The following is an 18,861-nucleotide window of genomic DNA, read 5'->3' on the forward strand; positions in this document are numbered from 1 at the left end:
GTGATAGATGGGGTCTAACTCTGTTGTTAGAATTCCAGTTGGAATGCCATGCTTCTAAGAATTCCTGTGCGTGTCTTTGTTTGGCTTGTCTTAGGATGGATGTATTGTCTCAGTTGAAGTGGTGTCCTTCCTCATCTGTGTAAGGATACTAGTGAGAGAGGGTCATGTCTTTTTGTGGCTGGTTGGTATTCATGTATCCTGGTGGCAGGTTTTCTGGCGGTTTGTCCAATGTAGCATTTGTTATCATCCTTGCACAGTATTTTGTAAATGACATTAGTTTTGCATGTTGTCTGTACGGGCTCTTTTATGTTCAATAGCTGCTGTTTTAGTGTGTTGGTGGGTTTGTGGGCTACCATGATGCCCACGTACAAATGAAGCTGTATCAGAATGTTATTTCAACAAACAAACACACATACTGCAACACATGAGGAACTACACAGAGCAGAGGAAAATCACCTATACCAAGTATTCAAAAAGAAGGGGTACCCAATGATCACAGTCTGCCGATTTTTCTCAGCAACAAACCCAAACAAGCAGACAAAGCACATCCAGAAACCCCAGCCACTCTCTCCTACTTCAAAGACATCTCGGAAATGACTGCCAGACTACTCAGACCTCTTGGCATCATGGTAGCCCACAAACCCACCAACGCACTAAAACAGCAGCTAATGACCTTGAAAGACCCTATACAGATGTCGACAAAACTAATGTCATTTACAAAATACCGTGCAAGGACTGTAACAAACGCTATGTTGGACAAACAGGCAGAAAACTAGCCACCAGGATATATGAACACCAACCAGCCACAAAAAGACATGATTCGCTCTCACTAGTATCCTCATATACGGATGAGGAAGGACACCACTTTTGACTGGGACAACACATCAATCCTAGGACAAGCCAAACAAAGACATGCACGAGAATTCCTAGAAGCATGGCATTCCAACCGGAACTCTATCAACAAACACATGGAGTTAGACCTCATCTACCACTGAGAAAAAGAACAGGAAGTGACTTTGCCACAGGAAATTACATCACCAACCCAAACATATACAAATAGAAAGCAGGACTTCTCTTCAGTGATCCTCTGGCGAAGCACTGCTGCTGTTACCTAGTATGGTAACAAAACATCCGGAAATGAACCTTCCAGCTCAGCGAGCAAACCTACATTTTCCTGAAAACTCTTCAGGAAGGTCAGACTCTTAAGTTTAACTAAAATATTCTGCAGTTTTACCAATGCCGGACGTGTCTGTCTTTTGACTCCTCCATAGGTTCTTCTCACATCCTGACTCCTGAAAAATTCCTGGACAGCCTGAAGAATTTAGACAAGCCTCTGGAGACAAAAAGCTGAAGCTACTGTTGAAAGTTCCCAAATCTGCCGATAACCTGTAACTTCCCCGACTGTGATTAAACCCACAGAAAAGTGAAATAGTGACTCTAAATCAACTGGTTGTATGTTAAGCTCGCTGAATTAGATGTAATTATTTATTTATCTTTTAAATTTAAGTTTACAGTTGTATTTCTTTTTTTTTAATTATCAAGCAAGGGTGCATCAGTGCTAATTTACTTGCCACTTAGTGAGTTAAGTCCAATCCAATTTTTTTCTTTTTTGAAGATGCAAGCTCTTAGCGCTCTGACACCTCAATCCTGCCCATCTGATGTATGTTTAACAAAAAGAGAATTTCTTTTAAGTTTGTTAATATACAGAGGCACACGATCGTTTTCAGTCCTTTGGTCAGTATTGAGTCGTCAACCTGGGTGGCACATGGGAAGCCATGTAATTGACCTTAACATTCAGCTCATAAAGTGGGGATTGACTTTTGCTATTTTCCCTTTCTCGAGCAAAGGTGAGAATATTTGGTTTCAATTGGAGGCAGTACCTCACCCTTTCCTGGACTTTATGCCTTCATGTTGTAAAACTGTTGGAGTTGACTCCTTTCATTCACATTAAAACCTTAAACTGCAGAAATAAAGCTCCAGAACATCCGAAAAGCTCCTTTGGCCAGGACGAGGAGCTGATTCATTGGACGTGGCGTGAGTTACAATAATTAAAGAGCCAGAGTACAATTAAACAATTGAAGATAGAAAGGTAAATTACACTGATGCTACCAACTAACTTTTGAAGTGCTTTGATTTTGAGCTCAACCAAAGCTGGTAAGCAACATTTTCTCCTGGAGTTGTTCATCTCTGTTAGAAATGAGGTTTTAAAAGCCTTTCTGTTAATGTATAATCATTTAGCATACTCCTCAACATATGGAAACCCCCCCTGTATTGTTTTACACTGTACATTTTAATGCACTTTGCATTGTTTTGTAAACTGGAAGCAAGGACCAAATCATAAAGGCTTGCATATTTGTGGTGTGTTGTATCTTTTACTTCACCTCTTTGTTGCAGTTGCTCTGCAATCTGAATAAGCAGTTAAACGTTTTAATTATTTAGATCTGCGAGGTTGAGCTGGAGAATGTCCTTCAGATCCATTTGATCTGATCCTTGCAGGATACCAATGCTAAGCCTTTCTGTGGTTTGTTTTCTGTCGGCAAATGGACCTCTGATTAACATTTATCAAATTACATTAAATAATGAAAAAGCGAATTTAGGACACAATTATGTTTGAAGATCAAGTCTCAATGGGACAGATGCTGAGTTTGGCCATGGTAATCATAATCTGATGTTAATCTGAGGTCCAAAAACAACCGCAGATTATAGGTAACGGTTTTCTTATCTGTGAAATTTTCCGTCACGAGTAATCCTCCTTACTTAACAAGCCTGGTGGTTTACATGCATGCGTTGATGGCATATCCAGTGTTGTGATCTGTCTGACCTATTCAGAACTTTTAAGAGTGTTGTCATTCCTCTTCCTCCAACCTCTCTCTCCCCTGCCCCCCACCCACCCACCCAAAATCTCAGTTAGGTCTCTCTGTCTCTCCATCCCCTTCCCCCCCCACTCACCAGGCAGGTTCTCTCCCTTACTCCTGCAGTGAGCAAGTCATCTACTACTACTTTTTACTCGGCTGCTTGAAGTAAATACATAAAAATCAGAGACTTGCTCTGGAACTTTTGTTACCTGCTCTCTCAGGGTAGGCATGAGTTTCTTCACCTTCTTGTCCCCTCCCCCACTAATATTGCCAAATTTGCGCTGTTGTATGTGGAATCATGGCATAAACTTTCATCCTCTGACTGGATGGCACCATGTATTGCAGCAACTGGCACGGCACAGTATCCCATCATTGTAAAATATGAGAAGTTGAATTAGTTTCTAGATCATATAACCTCGGAATGCTTACCTTTATATCCAACGATGTTTTAATAACATTTATATTTACAAGTAAACGTTTATTACCTCAAGACAAATCATCAGTGGAGAAAGAAGAGGAATTTGTGTTGCTAGAACGAAGGCTTGCCTTTAGGGATTATGTTAGAGTTAATTTGTTTGTAAACTCACTACACTATATTGTGCCTGGAGACTTCATCTCTCCCCTATCCTCAATAGCATCCAGTTTTTCCCTGAGATGTTCAGCACTGTTTTATGTTCTTGATCAGCCATAACAGTCCCTGGTATTGCATAATACTGTTTACTTTTTGTCTGGCACAAAGGCAACTCCTGGTTGTGAAAACTGCACTGCTTCACGCTGGAGGAGATATTTAAACTATTGCAGCAATAAAACTAATCTGGCAAAAGGTATTTGCAAGAACTCGGCATCCCAGGGTTTCCACAGGAGGGTGACAATGCTCTTTGGTCAAGGCTTCATCCTCTGAGACCGTCTGTGTAGATTTGCATGAGTTCACTTTTTTTAAGCTTTATTGCACTAATTAAATGCAACCTCTGCATAAGTTCCTGTCACCAGTCTGGTTTTAAAACATTTTTCAATGCAGTAGATGTTTGTAAATTTTGTTTAGATGAAAGCCGTAAATACATTCATTAGTTCATGTTGAAATCTCTCTTTAAAAATCTTGCTTTGTCAATGTTTTGGATGGAACATTCTAGTTTTGGATGATACTGTGATACAATCTTTGTTTAAAGATTGATTGACAATATCTGTGTGCTTTTTCTTTAATATTTGTGTATCGATCTATGCTTTGTATGTATTTTGTTAAAATGCACCTTTCAAACTGCATAACATGCCCTTGCCCTAACCCAGCAGCAATTCTGAAAGGATGGTGTATGCACTCTGGGCTCTTAAGTGTGTTCAGATTCAAGTAAAGGGAATCTCCTGAATTGTGGCTTATTTAAGAAATGTGTTATACTTGGGAGTACGCATGCTTTGGCAGGTCTGTCACATCTGGGCAAATACAGGATGTGTTGTCAGTGGTATCTGATTGTCAGTCACCCTCTTCTAGCCAAGAGGATGCTTTTCCACATGCGTGCTCCTGGTCTGAAGAGCGAGCTTGAGGCAGCTCGGACAACCTATCTTGCTCATAATACTTGAGCAGCTTCTGTAGTGAGCTTCTAGGTTTATCGGAACCCCTCTGTACTTCTCCAACAGGTTTCATACTGGGTGTATTACATATGGTCCCATGCTCTGTGTAGTGGTAAGACCCTGTTGCAACCCCCTCCTTCCTTCTGCTTTTCCAAGTGGCTATCTCACACCATTTGGCTTTATCGTTGCATCTGGAATCCAATGAGTACCTCTGGCTCTGTGGTCCACCTACCACTTTATATTAGAGAGGGGGATGTGTGTCTGCATATGTCACTGCGACCTTAATATCAGCCAGGATTTCTGTATGTAAACCAGACCTACCTTCGCTATTAGGTCTGAGCCCTTATGAAGTGGCCGGCGGCAGACATTTAAGCATATGCTTACTGTCTTGCTGCAGACCCCTTCACCACAGACCTTTGACTGGGTGGAGGGGAGTGCTAATTAACTTAATTCTCTGACCTGTTTGAATCTTTTGTTTCCAACATGTAATCTGCCTTTTGATCATTTCAGTGAGTTTAATTTCATTGTCTTCATGATTTAACTAGATGGCAAAAGTTGATGTAAATATTTCATCTTTTAATAGTTGTAGTCAGTGTATCTTTTGTATGTATATGCATTGAATAATTAAAGTCCTAGAAACTCTCAGTTTATGTATGTTTTTATTTCATTTACATTTTCAACACTTATTTGATTCCATTCCTAGCATGTATTTGTAGTTTGTTTAAACACTGCATTGATGTAGTGCTTCTGTCACCTCAGGATCTTTTACAGTATCTCACATCCACTTTGAAGTATACTCACTATAGTAATGCATAGAATTACTGCTCCAGTCTGCTGTTAAGTAGCCAAATAAAATGGCTCTCTTCCTTGGCTCCCCCATTCCTGCATTGAAAAGCCTCCTGCGTGGGTTAGTTCTCCCTCTTCAACTCATTGTTTCCTTTCTCTGCAGATCTGTATTCAATTGTAGGCTTGCATCTTATGAAGTGTTTGAGGGAAACCTGTATGTGAAGCGGTTACTGGGATTTGTTGGCTTTGAAGGAGGTGGTGAGCTGTCTGCTTGACCCATTATGGTCCTTGTTATGTTGGTAAGCCTCTGAGTTAGCAAGGGAGGCCCTTGAAGATACCTTCCCAGGAGGCATAGTGGAAAACTTGCTGAATAGCTGTCATTTAAGTTGTGGATGGTGCATATTGTAATCAACTCCCCTGCATCTGTGATGAATGGAATACCAGTCGCTAGGACTATGCATTACTGAATGTTGTCAAGCTGCTTGGTGTGGTGATAGAACTGTGCCCATCCAGACAAGTGGGGGCATTATATCCTGACTTTACCTTTTAGGTGATTAAAGGGCTTTGGAAGTCAGATGAATCTCACTCGCCACAGCCTATGACCTACTCTTGTAGCCACACAAATATTTGTGACCTGCCTAGGGAAGATGGTTAGACTCTCTTCGGTGAAGATGATTTGTGACATGTTATTGTGTAGTGTGAAAGTCACTTGCCTAAGCTCCGAATATTGTATTATTCTTCCTGCATGTAGGTGTTGGCTACTTCATTAAAGAATTGTAAATGGAACTGAACGCTAATCACCAGTATATATATATCCAGTTCTGAGCTTTTGTTGGAGGGAAAGTCATTTGAAGCAACTGAAGCTTCAATGTTACTCTGAGGAATTCCTCTAGTGCTATTAATGGGCGGCACGGTGGCACAGTGGTTAGCACTGCTGCCTCACAGCGCCTGAGACCCGGGTTCAATTCCCGACTCAGGCGACTGACTGTGTGGAGTTTGCACGTTCTCCCCGTGTCAGCGTGGGTTTCCTCCGGGCGCTCCAGTTTCCTCCCACAGTCCAAAGATGTGCGGGTCAGGTGAATTGGCCATGCTAAATTGTCTATAGTGTTAGGTAAGGGGTAAATGTAGGGGTATGGGTGGGTTTCGCTTCGGCGGGTCGGTGTGGACTTGTTGGGCTGAAGGGCCTGTTTCCACACTGTAAGTAATCTAATCTAATCTATTGCAATAAAAATTTCAACTTTCCACTGTATTAATAATATAACAAGAGGCCGAAAAGGTCAGTGTTCAGTTTGTAAGACAATATTTTTTGTTTTGTTTTTAAAACTATGTGGACGGAGATGAGAGAATTGTTTTTTTTGTGACTGAAGTTTCAGAAGCAAGTAACTCAACATTGATAGCAGGCATTGTAAGTAAGTGTTTGAACAAGCTGTAAGTGAAGTTTGTGATTGTAGACTGGTGCAGAAGAGGGGGAGTGTACATTGCCAACACAAACTGCTAATGAGAAGTTGATTGATAACTGGTCACTAGTCCATAGACCAATGATAGGGACTTTTTTTTGTCTGCCATTAACTGTGAGATTGGTTCTCTGGTAATTGAATAACATGGAGCTGGGACAAATTCTCACTGGGGTGAAGTGTGCCGTTCTTCCCAGCTCGAGAGCAACCTCCCTGTTTCCTGCAGTGATGTGAAAACCAGCTTATCTTGCCTGCAACAATTGTCTGCTGTCTTTTAACTGTTAAGTCAGACGTTTTTTTGAAGCAGAACCAACCACCTTGTGTGTCTTGGCAACCGTCAGGAACATCTGGAGAAAGTTAACTGAAGTTACATGTTGGTCAGTGAAAGAGTCGTAAAGATCATCTCAACAACAGAATCTGGAAACAATGACTACTGAACTGTCTTTACCCTCTGTTCATAACAGATTAGCGCTGTGTGTGTGTAAGAGAGAGGGAGTCAAGGGAATTTAGGTGTTTTAATTAGTATTAAATGCTGTTTGTTTGTTACTGTTTACCTGTAGCTAGTGTCTGACTACTTGCAATTAATAGTTACTCTAGTTCAGAACAGAAATCTGGTCCATGCTTCCTAATAATATGGGGCTGAAAACTTGGTAAATTGGGAAATTTTATGTAATTGTTAGTGCTATCACAAAAGTTAACGATTCTGAGAGTTCAATTTCCAGCATGCTGACCCAGTGTATTGTAGCAAGTTTATTGACCTACAGTTAATCAGTTTTTGTTCAATAAAATTACTTCTAATATTTGATTGTTTCCAGGCTAGAAAATACCAGATAAGACACTACTGGATATGAAGTGTCCTGAAAGTTAGGTGGGGAGGAGGGATCGGTGAGCCAAGTTTTGTGTAGTGTGTGTTGACTTGAGCATTCCCCTGCTTTTGGAATAAAATTATCATCTCTTTCATATTAACATCTTGTTCCAAAAACAAACCCTCTGACATTTCAGTACTCCCTCAGTAACACACTTAGATTTTGTGCTCAAATCTTTTTGATTTCAGTGTTACCAATGGAGTAAAAAATGAGGTCTGCAGATGCTGGAGATCACAGCTGCAAATGTGTTGCTGGTCAAAGCACAGCAGGCCAGGCAGCATCTCAGGAATAGAGAATTCGACGTTTCGAGCATAAGCCCTTCATCAGGAATAAGAGAGAGAGAGCCAAGCAGGCTGAGATAAAAGGTAGGGAGGAGGGACTAGGGGGAGGGGCGATGGAGGTGGGATAGGTGGAAGGAGGTCAAGGTGAGGGTGATAGGCCGGAGTGGGGTGGGGGCGGAGAGGTCAGGAAGAGGATTGCAGGTTAGGAGGGCGGTGCTGAGTTGAGGGAACCGACTGAGACAAGGTGGGGGGAGGGGAAATGAGGAAGCTGGAGAAATCTGAGCAACACATTTGCAGCTGTGTTACCAATGGAGCCATGGCAGATATTTGAGTGACCTTGATCATGCTTGTTGAAAGTGGTCATAAATATAGAACAGTACAGCATAAGAACAGGCCTTTCGCTCACCATGTTGTGCTCAAAATTGTCATTAAATTAATGCCTTCTGCTTGCTCTTTTTCCATATCCCTCCATTGCTTTATCTAAAAGTCCCTTAAACACCCCTTTTGTATCTGCCCTCACCACCACCTGTGTCAGTTCATTCCACATTCCTACCACTGTTTCAAAAAAAAATCTTTCCCCTCACATCTCCTTCTTAAATGCATGCCCCCTAATAGAGACATTTCAATTCTGGGGAAAAAGATTCTGACAGTCAACCCTTTCTATACCTTTTATAATTTTATAAACTTCTATCAAGTCACCCTTCAGCCTCTGTTGCTCCAGGCAAAACCACCTGAGTTTTTCTAGCCTCTCCTTTATAGCTCACCCTCTAAAATGGGAGTATTAGTCTAGGAGCTAAGCTGAAGTTGGTCCCGATGTGATTGGGAAGTCAAAATGAGTCTTGGGCAGTTTTATTTGGCGACAGGTTGTGTCTGCTACTTTGTAAACATAGAGTCCCTACAGTGTGGAAACAGGCCCTTCAGCCCAGTAAGCCCACACTGACACACTCCATAGACTATCCCACCCAGAGAACACAATGGGCAATTTAGGATGTCTTTGGATTCTGGGAGGAAACCAGAGCACCCAGAGGAAACCCACACACAGTTGCCCGAGGCTGGAATCAAACCTGGGCGCTGAGGCAGCAGTGCTAACCACTGTGCTGCCCTTGCATAACCATCAATATAATTTAGCTTACATATGGTAGTAATAAACCTTACCTTGTTAGTCCAAGATGGATTCCTGTTATGCTGAGACTTGGTCGTGGCTGATTCTTCATCACTAATTACTATAAAATCCCTAGACTGAGGCAGGAAGGAGGACTGATTGCAGCATTCTACCCAAGATACCTAACTTTGCTATACCCAACTTCACTGGCCCTTTTGAAATTTTAATGGTGCAGCCCTTTTTGATTTTTAAACAAGGGATCCTTCCTCTAAACCTCAGCCTTGTACGACAGTCAAATTCAAAGTGTTGGGTGTGTTATGAGCACCATTTGGTCACCTTTCTTGCCTAGAGCTCTTAGTGCACAAAAGTGAGCCATAGACCAATTAAAGAGCGACAGAAAATAATTGTCATGATTTTATTTCTAAAACAATCACTTCGTGCTGCAAAGGAAACTGTCAATGTCACAATAGGGTAAGCAGTTGCATTGAAATGCAATAAAGAAACTGTTTGGAGGTGGGAGTTTTTAAAATGACTGTCCCTTCATCTTTAGAAAAATGATGAAATTAGTTTATATTTGTATATTTGTTTGGAATGTGTTAGGAGGTTGGTGTTACCCTGGTAAGTGTGGTTTCTCATTACTTCAGTTAATATTTAGAATGTGTGTATGTGAGGCAGAGATTAGCACAGTGGGGCTGTTGTCCAGCATGAACTTTTGTTCCCTATGTTGTATCTCCGTATTCTATTCCTTTTGCCACAAAATGCAATTAAATATCCCTTCACATCACATCTGTCATTAGAATCAGGAGACACGCAGCATCGCTCCCTTTTTGAGCAAACATACCAATCCCAGAAGGCATAATAGATTTCTCAAAGGGTCCAAATTGTCTATCTGTCTCTGCGTTGGCCATATTTAATTACGCCGTCTCAAATGCCCTCTGCAATAAAGAATTTCACCAAATCGCATTTCTCAGGAAAGAAGTTGTTCTCTATTTTTGCCTCAAGTAGATAACTCCTTACTCTGAGATTTGTCTTCTGGTCCTAGACTGTCACAAAGGAAGTAACCTTTCATCATTTGCCCTGTCAAGTCTCTGAGACTCTTGTATGTATCAGTAAGGCCACCACTCATTCTCCCTAAAATTCAAGGAGTACAAGCCCAACCTGGTCAACTTTCCCTCATGAGGAAGTTTCTCCAAACCTGGGATCAGCCTTCTCCCAATGCCAGTGTATCTATCTATAGAATTCCTACACTGTGGAAACAGGCCATTCAGCACTGAGTCTACACTGACCCATCCTCCTCCCCCCCCCCCCCCCCCCCCCCCCCCCCCTCTATCCCTGCATTTCCCATGGCTAGCCCACCTAGTCTGCACATCCTTGGACACTATGGGCAATTTACTACGGCTTATTGACGAAGCCTGCACATCGTTGGACTGTGGGAGGAAATTAGAGCACCCAGAGGAAACCCACACAGACACTGGGAGAGTGTGCGCACAGTTGTCCAAGGCTGGAATCAAACCAATGCTAATGGAACCTTAAACCAGCACAATTAGTTAAATGCTAGACTAAATACAGTGCATGGTAATATTGATGTGGAAGTTGCAAATGTTTTGGCACGGGAGTGCCTGAACGAGCTACTGGGAAGCAAGGTCTGATGCACAGGCCTTGAATCTACAAATCCGTTGTAATTTATTTTACAGGGTGCGGTGTGCCAAGCATAAAATATAAAAACAACTTTGCCAGAGAGATACGCCCTGGAGAGTTCCCATGGCAAGTCCAATTGCAGTTTAACTGGAGGTATTTGTGTGGTGGTGTTATTCTGAACAGATGGTGGGTTTTGACAACAGCACATTGTGTTTTCATGTTGTAAGTATCTCGCTCTCTCATGCAATTTCATCGTTCTAGCCTGCTGGGCACTGAGTGACGGCAGTCCTGAGTTAAGCTTCCCCAAGCAAAAGGAACTGGTTTCTAATTGTACGATGGCCTTCCAAAGGGGATAGTTCAGCTGGGAGATTCTATTTCTGCTCTGCAGTAGTTGTGTAGTCTTGACAAGAAACTTAAGCATCACCACTTAAGCAGCAGGCATAGTATCTCAAGGATGCCTCTTCACAAATTAATTGGGAAGTAACTTTTGAAAGATAGTATTGTTTTCTTGATGCTTGAAGAGCTGATTGTTAATAAGCTAAGAACCAAGATGAAACCACATGTCCAGCACCTTGCAAGATTGAGAATAAGTACAAGGGTACTTGTGGACAGCTCAGTGGTTAGCACTGCTGCCACACAGCACCAGGAACCTGGGTTCAATTCCAGACTCTGGGTGACCATTGAATATGCGTGCTCTGTTAGCGTGGGTTTCCTCCCACAGTCCAAAGATGTACAGGTTGAGTGGATAGGCCATGCTAAATTGCCCACAGTGTGCAGACTAGGGGTGAGGGTTGGAGGGATTAGCCATGGGAAATGCAGGGATAGAGAAAGGGGGGGGGGGTGGTCTGGGTGGGAATGCTCTTGAGAGGGAGGGTCAGTATGGACCTGATGGGCTGAATGGCCAGCTTCCTCACTTGTAGGGATTCTGAGATACCAATATGCTGTTTGGGAACCACAATTGGGTTACTTTTGGACCTTTTAAAACCCCTAAAAAAAGGGAAAATGCTGAAAGTGCATTAAACTAACCTTTTATCTGAAGTTAATGTCCGGTGTACCCTTTATTTGATCTGTGTTCAGAGAAAAGTCTCAGGCCCTTTTGAAAACTATTGAAGCAGGTAAGGAGAAAAAGCCAAGCGTGTAAACTTCTTTTCGTCAGAGGCAATTAAATCTTTTTTAAAAAATTCAAGTGCTAGATGGTAAGAACACCTAAGGAGTAATGTACAGACATTTAAAAAGGGAAGAAGTCAAATCTTCCCCAATTGTAGAGAGTTAAGTGGACAGGGATGTAGGGAGTAAAAATGTGTTGGTCTGAAATGATTGAATTCCCTTGCTGCAAGTTTCTAGCAGCTTATATTTTTTTCAGTTTCCAGTACCTGCAGTTTGTTCATTTTTAATTGTTTTTTATATACTGACATCTGATTTCATTCCTGCTTTTCAAATCATCCAACAGCTCCAGCGAACTCTATCCGAACCTGGTCATCATTGCTGGGACCCTTCAGCAAGACGACGTGCAAATCATTTATAACGTCCACAAAATCATTTTGCACAAATATTTTGCTTACGATCTGTTTGGGGTTAAAATTCCAGACCATGATATCGCCCTTGTTCTGGTGCGAGAGCCATTTATATTCAACAACCTGGTGTCCCCAATCTGTTTCCCAGATGATCGACACCTTGACATGGATACAGTAGAAAATTGCTGGGTTACTGGATGGCAACTGAGAAGTGTAGGTAATTAACTTGTTTTTCAAAGATGTCTATGTTTGTTTCCCTTATAGACACACCGATGACTGGCACCCTAGGCCAGGATCTATGAAATATTGATGTGCCCCTATCTCACATCTCCCCTTCCTGCCTGGGTAGAACATCTCTCTCATACCTTTTGGGCTATGTCCTATCTAGGAAGTAGGATGCTGCCAGAGAGTTTGACGTGCTAGAGTCATAGTCATGCAGCATGGAAGCAGACCCTTTTGGTCCAACCAGTCCATGCCCGGCCATAATCCCAAACTAAACTAGTCACATCTGGTCCATATCCCTCCAAACCTTTCCTATTCATGTACTTATCCACTACTGTGGTCCTACCCACATCGACCCCTTCCTCAGGAAGTTTATTCCACGTGCAAACCGATCTCTGTTTTTTTTTAAATATCCCTCAAAATCTCTCTCCCGTCATCATTAAAAATGGGCCCCTAGTCTTGAAATCCCCCATCCTCGGGAAAAGGCAACTACCGTCAACTGTATCTATACCCCTCACTATTTTTAAACTTCTTTAAGCTCACCTTTCAACTACCTATGGTCCATGGGGAAAAATGTCCATCTGGAATACCAAATCTGGTCATTTTGATGTTTTAGCACCTACTGCACCAGATGGATTGGGCCTTAGTTTTGCCAAAAGATGGCATCTCTGACAGTACTGCACTGCCTCAGTGTTGGACTGGGAATGTACCTTCTGGGTTTCCACCGGTACACAGCCCACACTCCCAATGGATGTTTAGTTTTTTTTTAAAGTCATTATTTTTGATTTCATTATTCCACTGACTTCCTTTCTAAACAGAAGTTCCTGGTGCTGTAGGCAATGCCTTATACATTGATGTGTCAACCATTGTGCCTCCAAGATGATGTCTGATAATTACTGAAGAAATAGTTACAAAATGGAAAGAGTACAAAGGCAATGGGACAGTCCAAAATCCAGCTTAGGGGCTTGCCTTCAGTGCATATGAGAACCTTTTGCTTTTGAGGTGCTTGTTTCGCAGTGGTAGTGTCCTTAACCTGGATCCCCTGGTCTAGAAGTAAGGTCTTGCCTGCTCCAGAGATGTGCAATAGCAACCCTGAACCGGTGGTTTGGAAAGTACTGAAGAATAAATCTCGTACGACGTTCCAATTTTTGTCCTTGTGTGCTTAAACTCAGCAGTTTCGCTAAGTTAGGCTCAGCCTGAAATGGAGCTGGTTTTCCTAAGGTTTTAACCCTGTTTGCTTTCTGTGCAAAGCTCAAGGTCCCATGCCTCCGATCTACCACATGGTGAAGCAGAATGTTGGGCATCAGACAATTGCAACCTGTGAGAAGTTCTACCCACAGAACCTGAGGAAAGATCTGATTTGCGTGACAAACTGGGACAAGAAGCAGTCTTTGTGTATGGTAATACTTGTTTACAATGCTGTGTGTTCTGTTAACAGTGAGCTACAGGTGGCGTGTCACTAAAGGGCTGCACTCTCATTCCAGAGAGACGATTGGGTGGTGGTTTAACCTGAGGCCCACTGCAACCTCAGGCAACAGAAAAGGTTGAGTCCTTCCACTTGTACCTTCAGCCGGTGTGGGAATTGAACCCATGCTGTTGGTATTACTCTGCTTCACGAACCAACCCAGCCAACTGAGCTAAACCAATGCCCCGTAGAATCACAGAACTGTGACAGTACAGAAGGTGGCCATCCAGCTCAGCTTATCTGCCCCAGCTCTCCATATGAGCATTGTGAATTACTGCTAATCTCCTTCCCCTATCAATAACCCTGCACATTGGTTCCATTTTGATGTAGCTATCGAATGCCCTCTTGAAGGGGTCAATTGAACCTTCTTCTATTTTCTACACATGAGAAAGGGTTTTGCACATTACCCTGAAGTTGTAACCTCTTGTTCTTGACCCCTTTTTATGATTTAGATTAGTTAGTGTGGAAGCAGGCCTTTCAGCCCAACAAGTCCACACTGACCCTCCGAAGAGCAACCCACCCAGACCCATTCCCCTACATTTTACTCCTTCACCTAACACTCTGGGCAATTCAGCATAGCTAATTCACCTGACCTGTACATTTTTAGCCTGTGGGAGGAAACCGGAGCACCCGGAGGAAACCCACGTGGACAATGTGCAAACTCCACATAGACAGTTGCCCGAGGCGGGAATTGAACCCAGGTCTCTGGCGCTGTGAGGCAGCAGTGCTAACCACTGTGCCACCATGCTGCCATGTTTATGATTAGGAACAATTTCTCCCTTATCTACTCTGTCAAGGAAAACTTGTTTTTGATCTCAAATTGGCTTCCTTGATGATAAGTGTGACTCTGAAATCCTGGCAATATGTTTTCCCCCATCCCAGCTGTAGAATGTAGAACAACAGGACACTGCCTCAGAATAAGGGTTTGACTGTAAGCCAGAGAGAAAATCAGTGTACAGCACAGAAACAGAACCTTTGGTCCAACTTGTCCACACCAACCAGATGTCCAAAATTAATCTTGTCCGATTTGCCAGCACTTAGCCCATATCCCTCTAAGCCCTTCCTATTCATATACCCATCCAGATGCCTTTTTAAATGTTATAATTGTACCAGCCTCGACCACTTCCTCTGGTAGTTTATTCCATACACGCACCACCCTCTGCATGAAAACGTTGTCCCTTAGGTCCCTTTTAAATGTTTCCCCTCTCACCTTAAACCTATGCCATCTAGATTTGGACTCCCATACCCGAGGGAAAAGACCTCGGTTATTCACTTTATCCAAGCTCCTCATGATTTTATAAACCTCTAAGATCACCTCTCGGTCTCCAACACTCCAGGGAAAACAGCCCCAGCTTATTCAGCCTCTCCCTGTAGCTCAAACCCTCCAACCTTGGCACCATCCTTGTAAATCTTTTCTGAACCCATTCATGTTTCACAACATCCTTCCGATAGGAGGGAGACAAGAATTGCACACAAATTCCTGTACAGCCCTAACATGGCCTCCCAACTCAATGCACTGACTAATAAAGCCACCTTCACTACTCTATCTACCTGCGACTCCGCCTTCAAGGATTTCAAACCTCCTCCACAATCGGAGGTAAAATATCTTCACACAATGGGTTAAGAATCTTAAATTCTCTATCCCAAAGGTCTCTGGATACTCAAACATGGAGTATTCAAGTGAGAGCTTACTAGATATTTGGGAATATAAAGGGATGTGGAGATAATGGGGGATGGTGTATCTGAGAACAAGATAAGATCTTACTGAATGACAGAGTGGGCTTGAAGGATCAAATGGCTGGCTTCTCCTCCTATTGTTTGTTCCTCCTTTCTCAATATGCTTGCGCTACAGTTCTCAGTAGACGGGCAGAAACTTATCCAACTCTGAATCTAGACGGGTGGATTTTGGTGGGATATTTGAGAAATTGAGTTTGGAGCAATTTTGGAGGTGGCTGAAACCAATTGTGTGCTTCTCGCAGAGAAAAACCCTCCGAAGTCCCCACCCTGGTTTTGATTCTCCTCTGGTTGCAGTACCCCTTCTGTCACCATGGCCCAGACCAAGAAATGTTGGATTAAAGGGAACTTGTCAGTCTAGAACATTGAGGTTATTAGAAGAATACAGCAGGATTTTGATCAACTGGGCCAGTGGACTGAGGAGTGGAGGATGGAGTTTAATTTAGATGAGTATGTTTTGGTAAGGCAAATCAGGACACGATTTATACACTTAACACTCCCCAGGGCCCTAACGTTGTCGAACAGAGAGGTCTCTGGGTGCAGGTACATAGTTCCTTCACAGGTAGACATGGCAGTGAAGAGGAGTCTGCCTTAGTCAAAGCATTGAATTTAGACGTTGGGGTATCATACTACACCTGTACGAGACATTGGCCAGGCCATTTCTGAAGCACTGTGGACAATTCTGTTCTCCCTGCTATAGGAAGGATATTGCTAAACTGGAAAGGCTGCAAAAAAATCCTTACAAAGACTGAAGGGTTTGAGCGATAGGGAGAGGCTGAATAGGCTGGGGCTGTTTTCACTGAAGAGTCCACAGGTTGAGGGATGACCTTTTATTTCATAGAATAGAATTTTATAAAATCATGAGGGGCAGCTTAAATAGCTTTTCCCCTGGCGTGGGGGAGTCCAGAACTAGAGGTCATAGATTTAAAGTGAGGGGAAAAGATTTAAAAGGGACCTGAGGGGCAATGTTTTCTCCAAAAGTATGGAATGAACTACCAGAGGAAGTGGTGGCGGACAGTACAATTACAACATTCAAAGCCATCTGGACAGGTACATGATAAGAAAAGTTTAGAAGGCCAAATGTAGGCAGACAAGACTAGTCTAATTTAGGAAAACCGGTCGGCATGGACGAGTTGGACTGAAGGGTCTGTTTCTGTGCCATACGCCTCTTGTTTTTAAAAAAAGTCATTTAATCATTCCTTTCATTGACCATATAAACTATTCCTTAATCTTGGATCTTCTGAAGGAAATGTCCTACGTGGATGTTGTCTCTCTGTCCTGGTTTCAAAGATGATCAAAGAAGATTCATGAGGTTTCATACGTTCTCGAGGATAGATGTTGAGAAAGAATGGAACGTAATTTGTACTTCCCCACCTGATTTGAATTGCTTGTCAGTGTAGACTCCTACAGCAGATGCCCACAGACAGGGGGTATTGATGGTTATCTGCTGAGTCATACTCGTGAAGGTCAGTGCTGGAATGGTTTTCACTGTCATTGCAACCATTTTGTTGTTGCCTTTCTCAATCAGCCAAGCCGCTGATATTAATGGGGCCGCCAATATGGTATTGTCCAAGCAAGGGCTCAGATAGTCAAGAAATGTGTACTGTCTGAACTAAAACACAGACTTAAAGAGCTGAGGCTATCACTTGGCTCAATGACTATGAACGCTCCAAGTAATGGCAGTGATATTGGTTCCAGGTTTTCTTTTTACTTAGGGAGGTTACGGAGCCCCACTCGAATGCCAGGACAAGCGCACGAAGGTTTGGATCATAGCCGGAGCTGCCAGCTTCTGCAAACAGTCGTGCAACTACACCGCCCTGTTCACCAGGTACGCCCACTACCTGGACTGGGTGGAAACCTGCACCCTCTTGGCGGGGAAGCCGTTCCTTCCCGTCCAAATGCCCCCTAAGCCCACCCTCTCCTGCAAGAAAATCAGGCACTCGGTCAACCGCAACTCCAGGCGGAAGTCAACGGGGAAGTGGGAACGGAGATGCAAGTGGAAAAAGCAGCGACCGCACAAGGTAGTCTTCGGGAGCAACTTGTCCAATCGGCAGTGGGAGCCACGGCAGGTCCTCCCCTGCCTTGCACTGGTGCTGCTGCTATTCACAACACTAAGCTGAGTAAAGGAGAGGGTTTACTGAAGGCTCGCACTGTGAATATTGTTGTTTTGTTTCAGTAATGGACTAGCAATCCCAGACTTCAGATCCTACCGTAGCAAGTTTTTGAACAGAATTAAATTAATCTCTATTTGTCAATGTGTGTCTTGATTCAGTGCTTTGGGATTCGGGAGTAGATCTCTAACTTTGACTGAGGCCTCCTATATCTACTGAGAGTGGACAAAGCATCTTCCCAATGTTGGGGTTGAAGAAGCAACCCTCATTCCAAGTGGCATATCCCTCGGGGAGGTGGGTGGGGGGTCGAGAATCTTAGTTTTTGTGCCTGGGAAGGGAAGGGATGGGATTTAATGGGAATGCCAATGCAAGATATGATTTTGTTGGAGCTGTATACAAGGCAAAAGAAAAATACCTTTGAAAATCATTCTTAATGATGCTTAATGAATAAACCATGGTTGTAATTAGCAAGTCAAAATGTAACTCTACATTTAATAGTTTGCACTTACTCTTCTGTAATTATAATGAAGGGTAGTCTTTGGTTGTTAACGTCCCAAGTGAAATATGCCTGGGCAGCCTCAAACCAGCTCTGCCTCTTGGGGATGTGAATTCAAGGCATGAAGAGTGCTGATAATTTTGGCTTCAATTAGGCACTGTACTTCAAAGAACCAGAATGACTCCCCGTCATGGGAATGAGAGGCAGTGGAGCTAGGAGAACCCCACTGAGGATTGCCCCGAGCCAGCTTGTTGGAAGGATTTGCATTTAGATAGTGCCTTCTATCATCTCTGGACGAGCCAACCATCTTGACAGAGTACTTTATGAAGTGTAGCCGGTCTCTGGAATGTCGGGAACACAATGGGCTTGCAATAATAGCCACCTTATCCGTCTTTGTGATGTGGATGATCATAGTTTAAAGAAACTCTTAAGAGTCATAGAGATATACAGCATGTGGGATGATTATCAGCCAGGACACTGGAGAGACCGAAAAAGAGGCCTTCCCACCAGCTCTTCAAATAATGCCGTTAGATATAGCGAGGTATTATGACAGGGCAACTGTAATTTGGGTTATTTCAATCATTTTATGAATGAACATTAAAGAGCTCAATGACCTTCTGCTCCCTTTAAGCAGGAAATCCTCTGTTAACTAACCATGTCATGTTTCAAAGAGCACTTTGCAATAATTGCCTTTCCAGATGGTGGAATGGATTCACTATTATCATTGACTTCAATTCCAGAGTCTCCGGGCACACAGTGGAGTTGAGCCTTTAA

The 18,861-nt window shown here is 43.0% G+C and overlaps 2 protein-coding genes across 2 annotated transcripts in view; both read left to right on the forward strand.

Annotated features, from left to right (window-relative positions):
- Window positions 1–5,063, forward strand: part of stxbp2 (syntaxin binding protein 2) — a 69,014-nt gene extending 63,951 nt beyond the window's left edge. Inside the window, exon 19 of the mRNA XM_060855326.1 lies at window positions 1,272–5,063. Within this exon, the coding sequence (XP_060711309.1) occupies window positions 1,272–1,351 (80 nt within the window). The 3' untranslated portion in view covers window positions 1,352–5,063. The remainder of the gene's footprint in view (window positions 1–1,271) is intronic.
- LOC132835867 (serine protease 52-like) lies at window positions 1,766–17,637 on the forward strand. Its single transcript, XM_060854963.1, has 5 exons — window positions 1,766–1,847; window positions 10,602–10,767; window positions 11,996–12,276; window positions 13,533–13,681; window positions 17,196–17,637. Exons 1-5 carry the CDS (start codon window positions 1,766–1,768, stop codon window positions 17,598–17,600), a joined length of 1,083 nt encoding a protein of 360 aa, XP_060710946.1. The 3' UTR covers window positions 17,601–17,637.
- The last annotated feature ends 1,224 nt before the right edge of the window (window positions 17,638–18,861 follow it).

Source organism: Hemiscyllium ocellatum, chromosome 45 (genome assembly GCF_020745735.1).
Source record: "Hemiscyllium ocellatum isolate sHemOce1 chromosome 45, sHemOce1.pat.X.cur, whole genome shotgun sequence".
In the NCBI taxonomy this organism is placed as follows: domain Eukaryota; kingdom Metazoa; phylum Chordata; class Chondrichthyes; order Orectolobiformes; family Hemiscylliidae; genus Hemiscyllium; species Hemiscyllium ocellatum.

Coding starts and splice junctions, on each gene's coding strand:
- LOC132835867 (XM_060854963.1), top strand. CDS start 1,766: ATGGGAAGCCATGTAATTGACCTTAACATTCAGCTCATAAAGTGGGGA. Junction 12,277..13,532: donor ATGGCAACTGAGAAGTGTAG/GTAATTAACTTG, acceptor TTCTGTGCAAAG/CTCAAGGTCCCATGCCTCCG. Junction 13,682..17,195: donor AGAAGCAGTCTTTGTGTATG/GTAATACTTGTT, acceptor CTTTTTACTTAG/GGAGGTTACGGAGCCCCACT.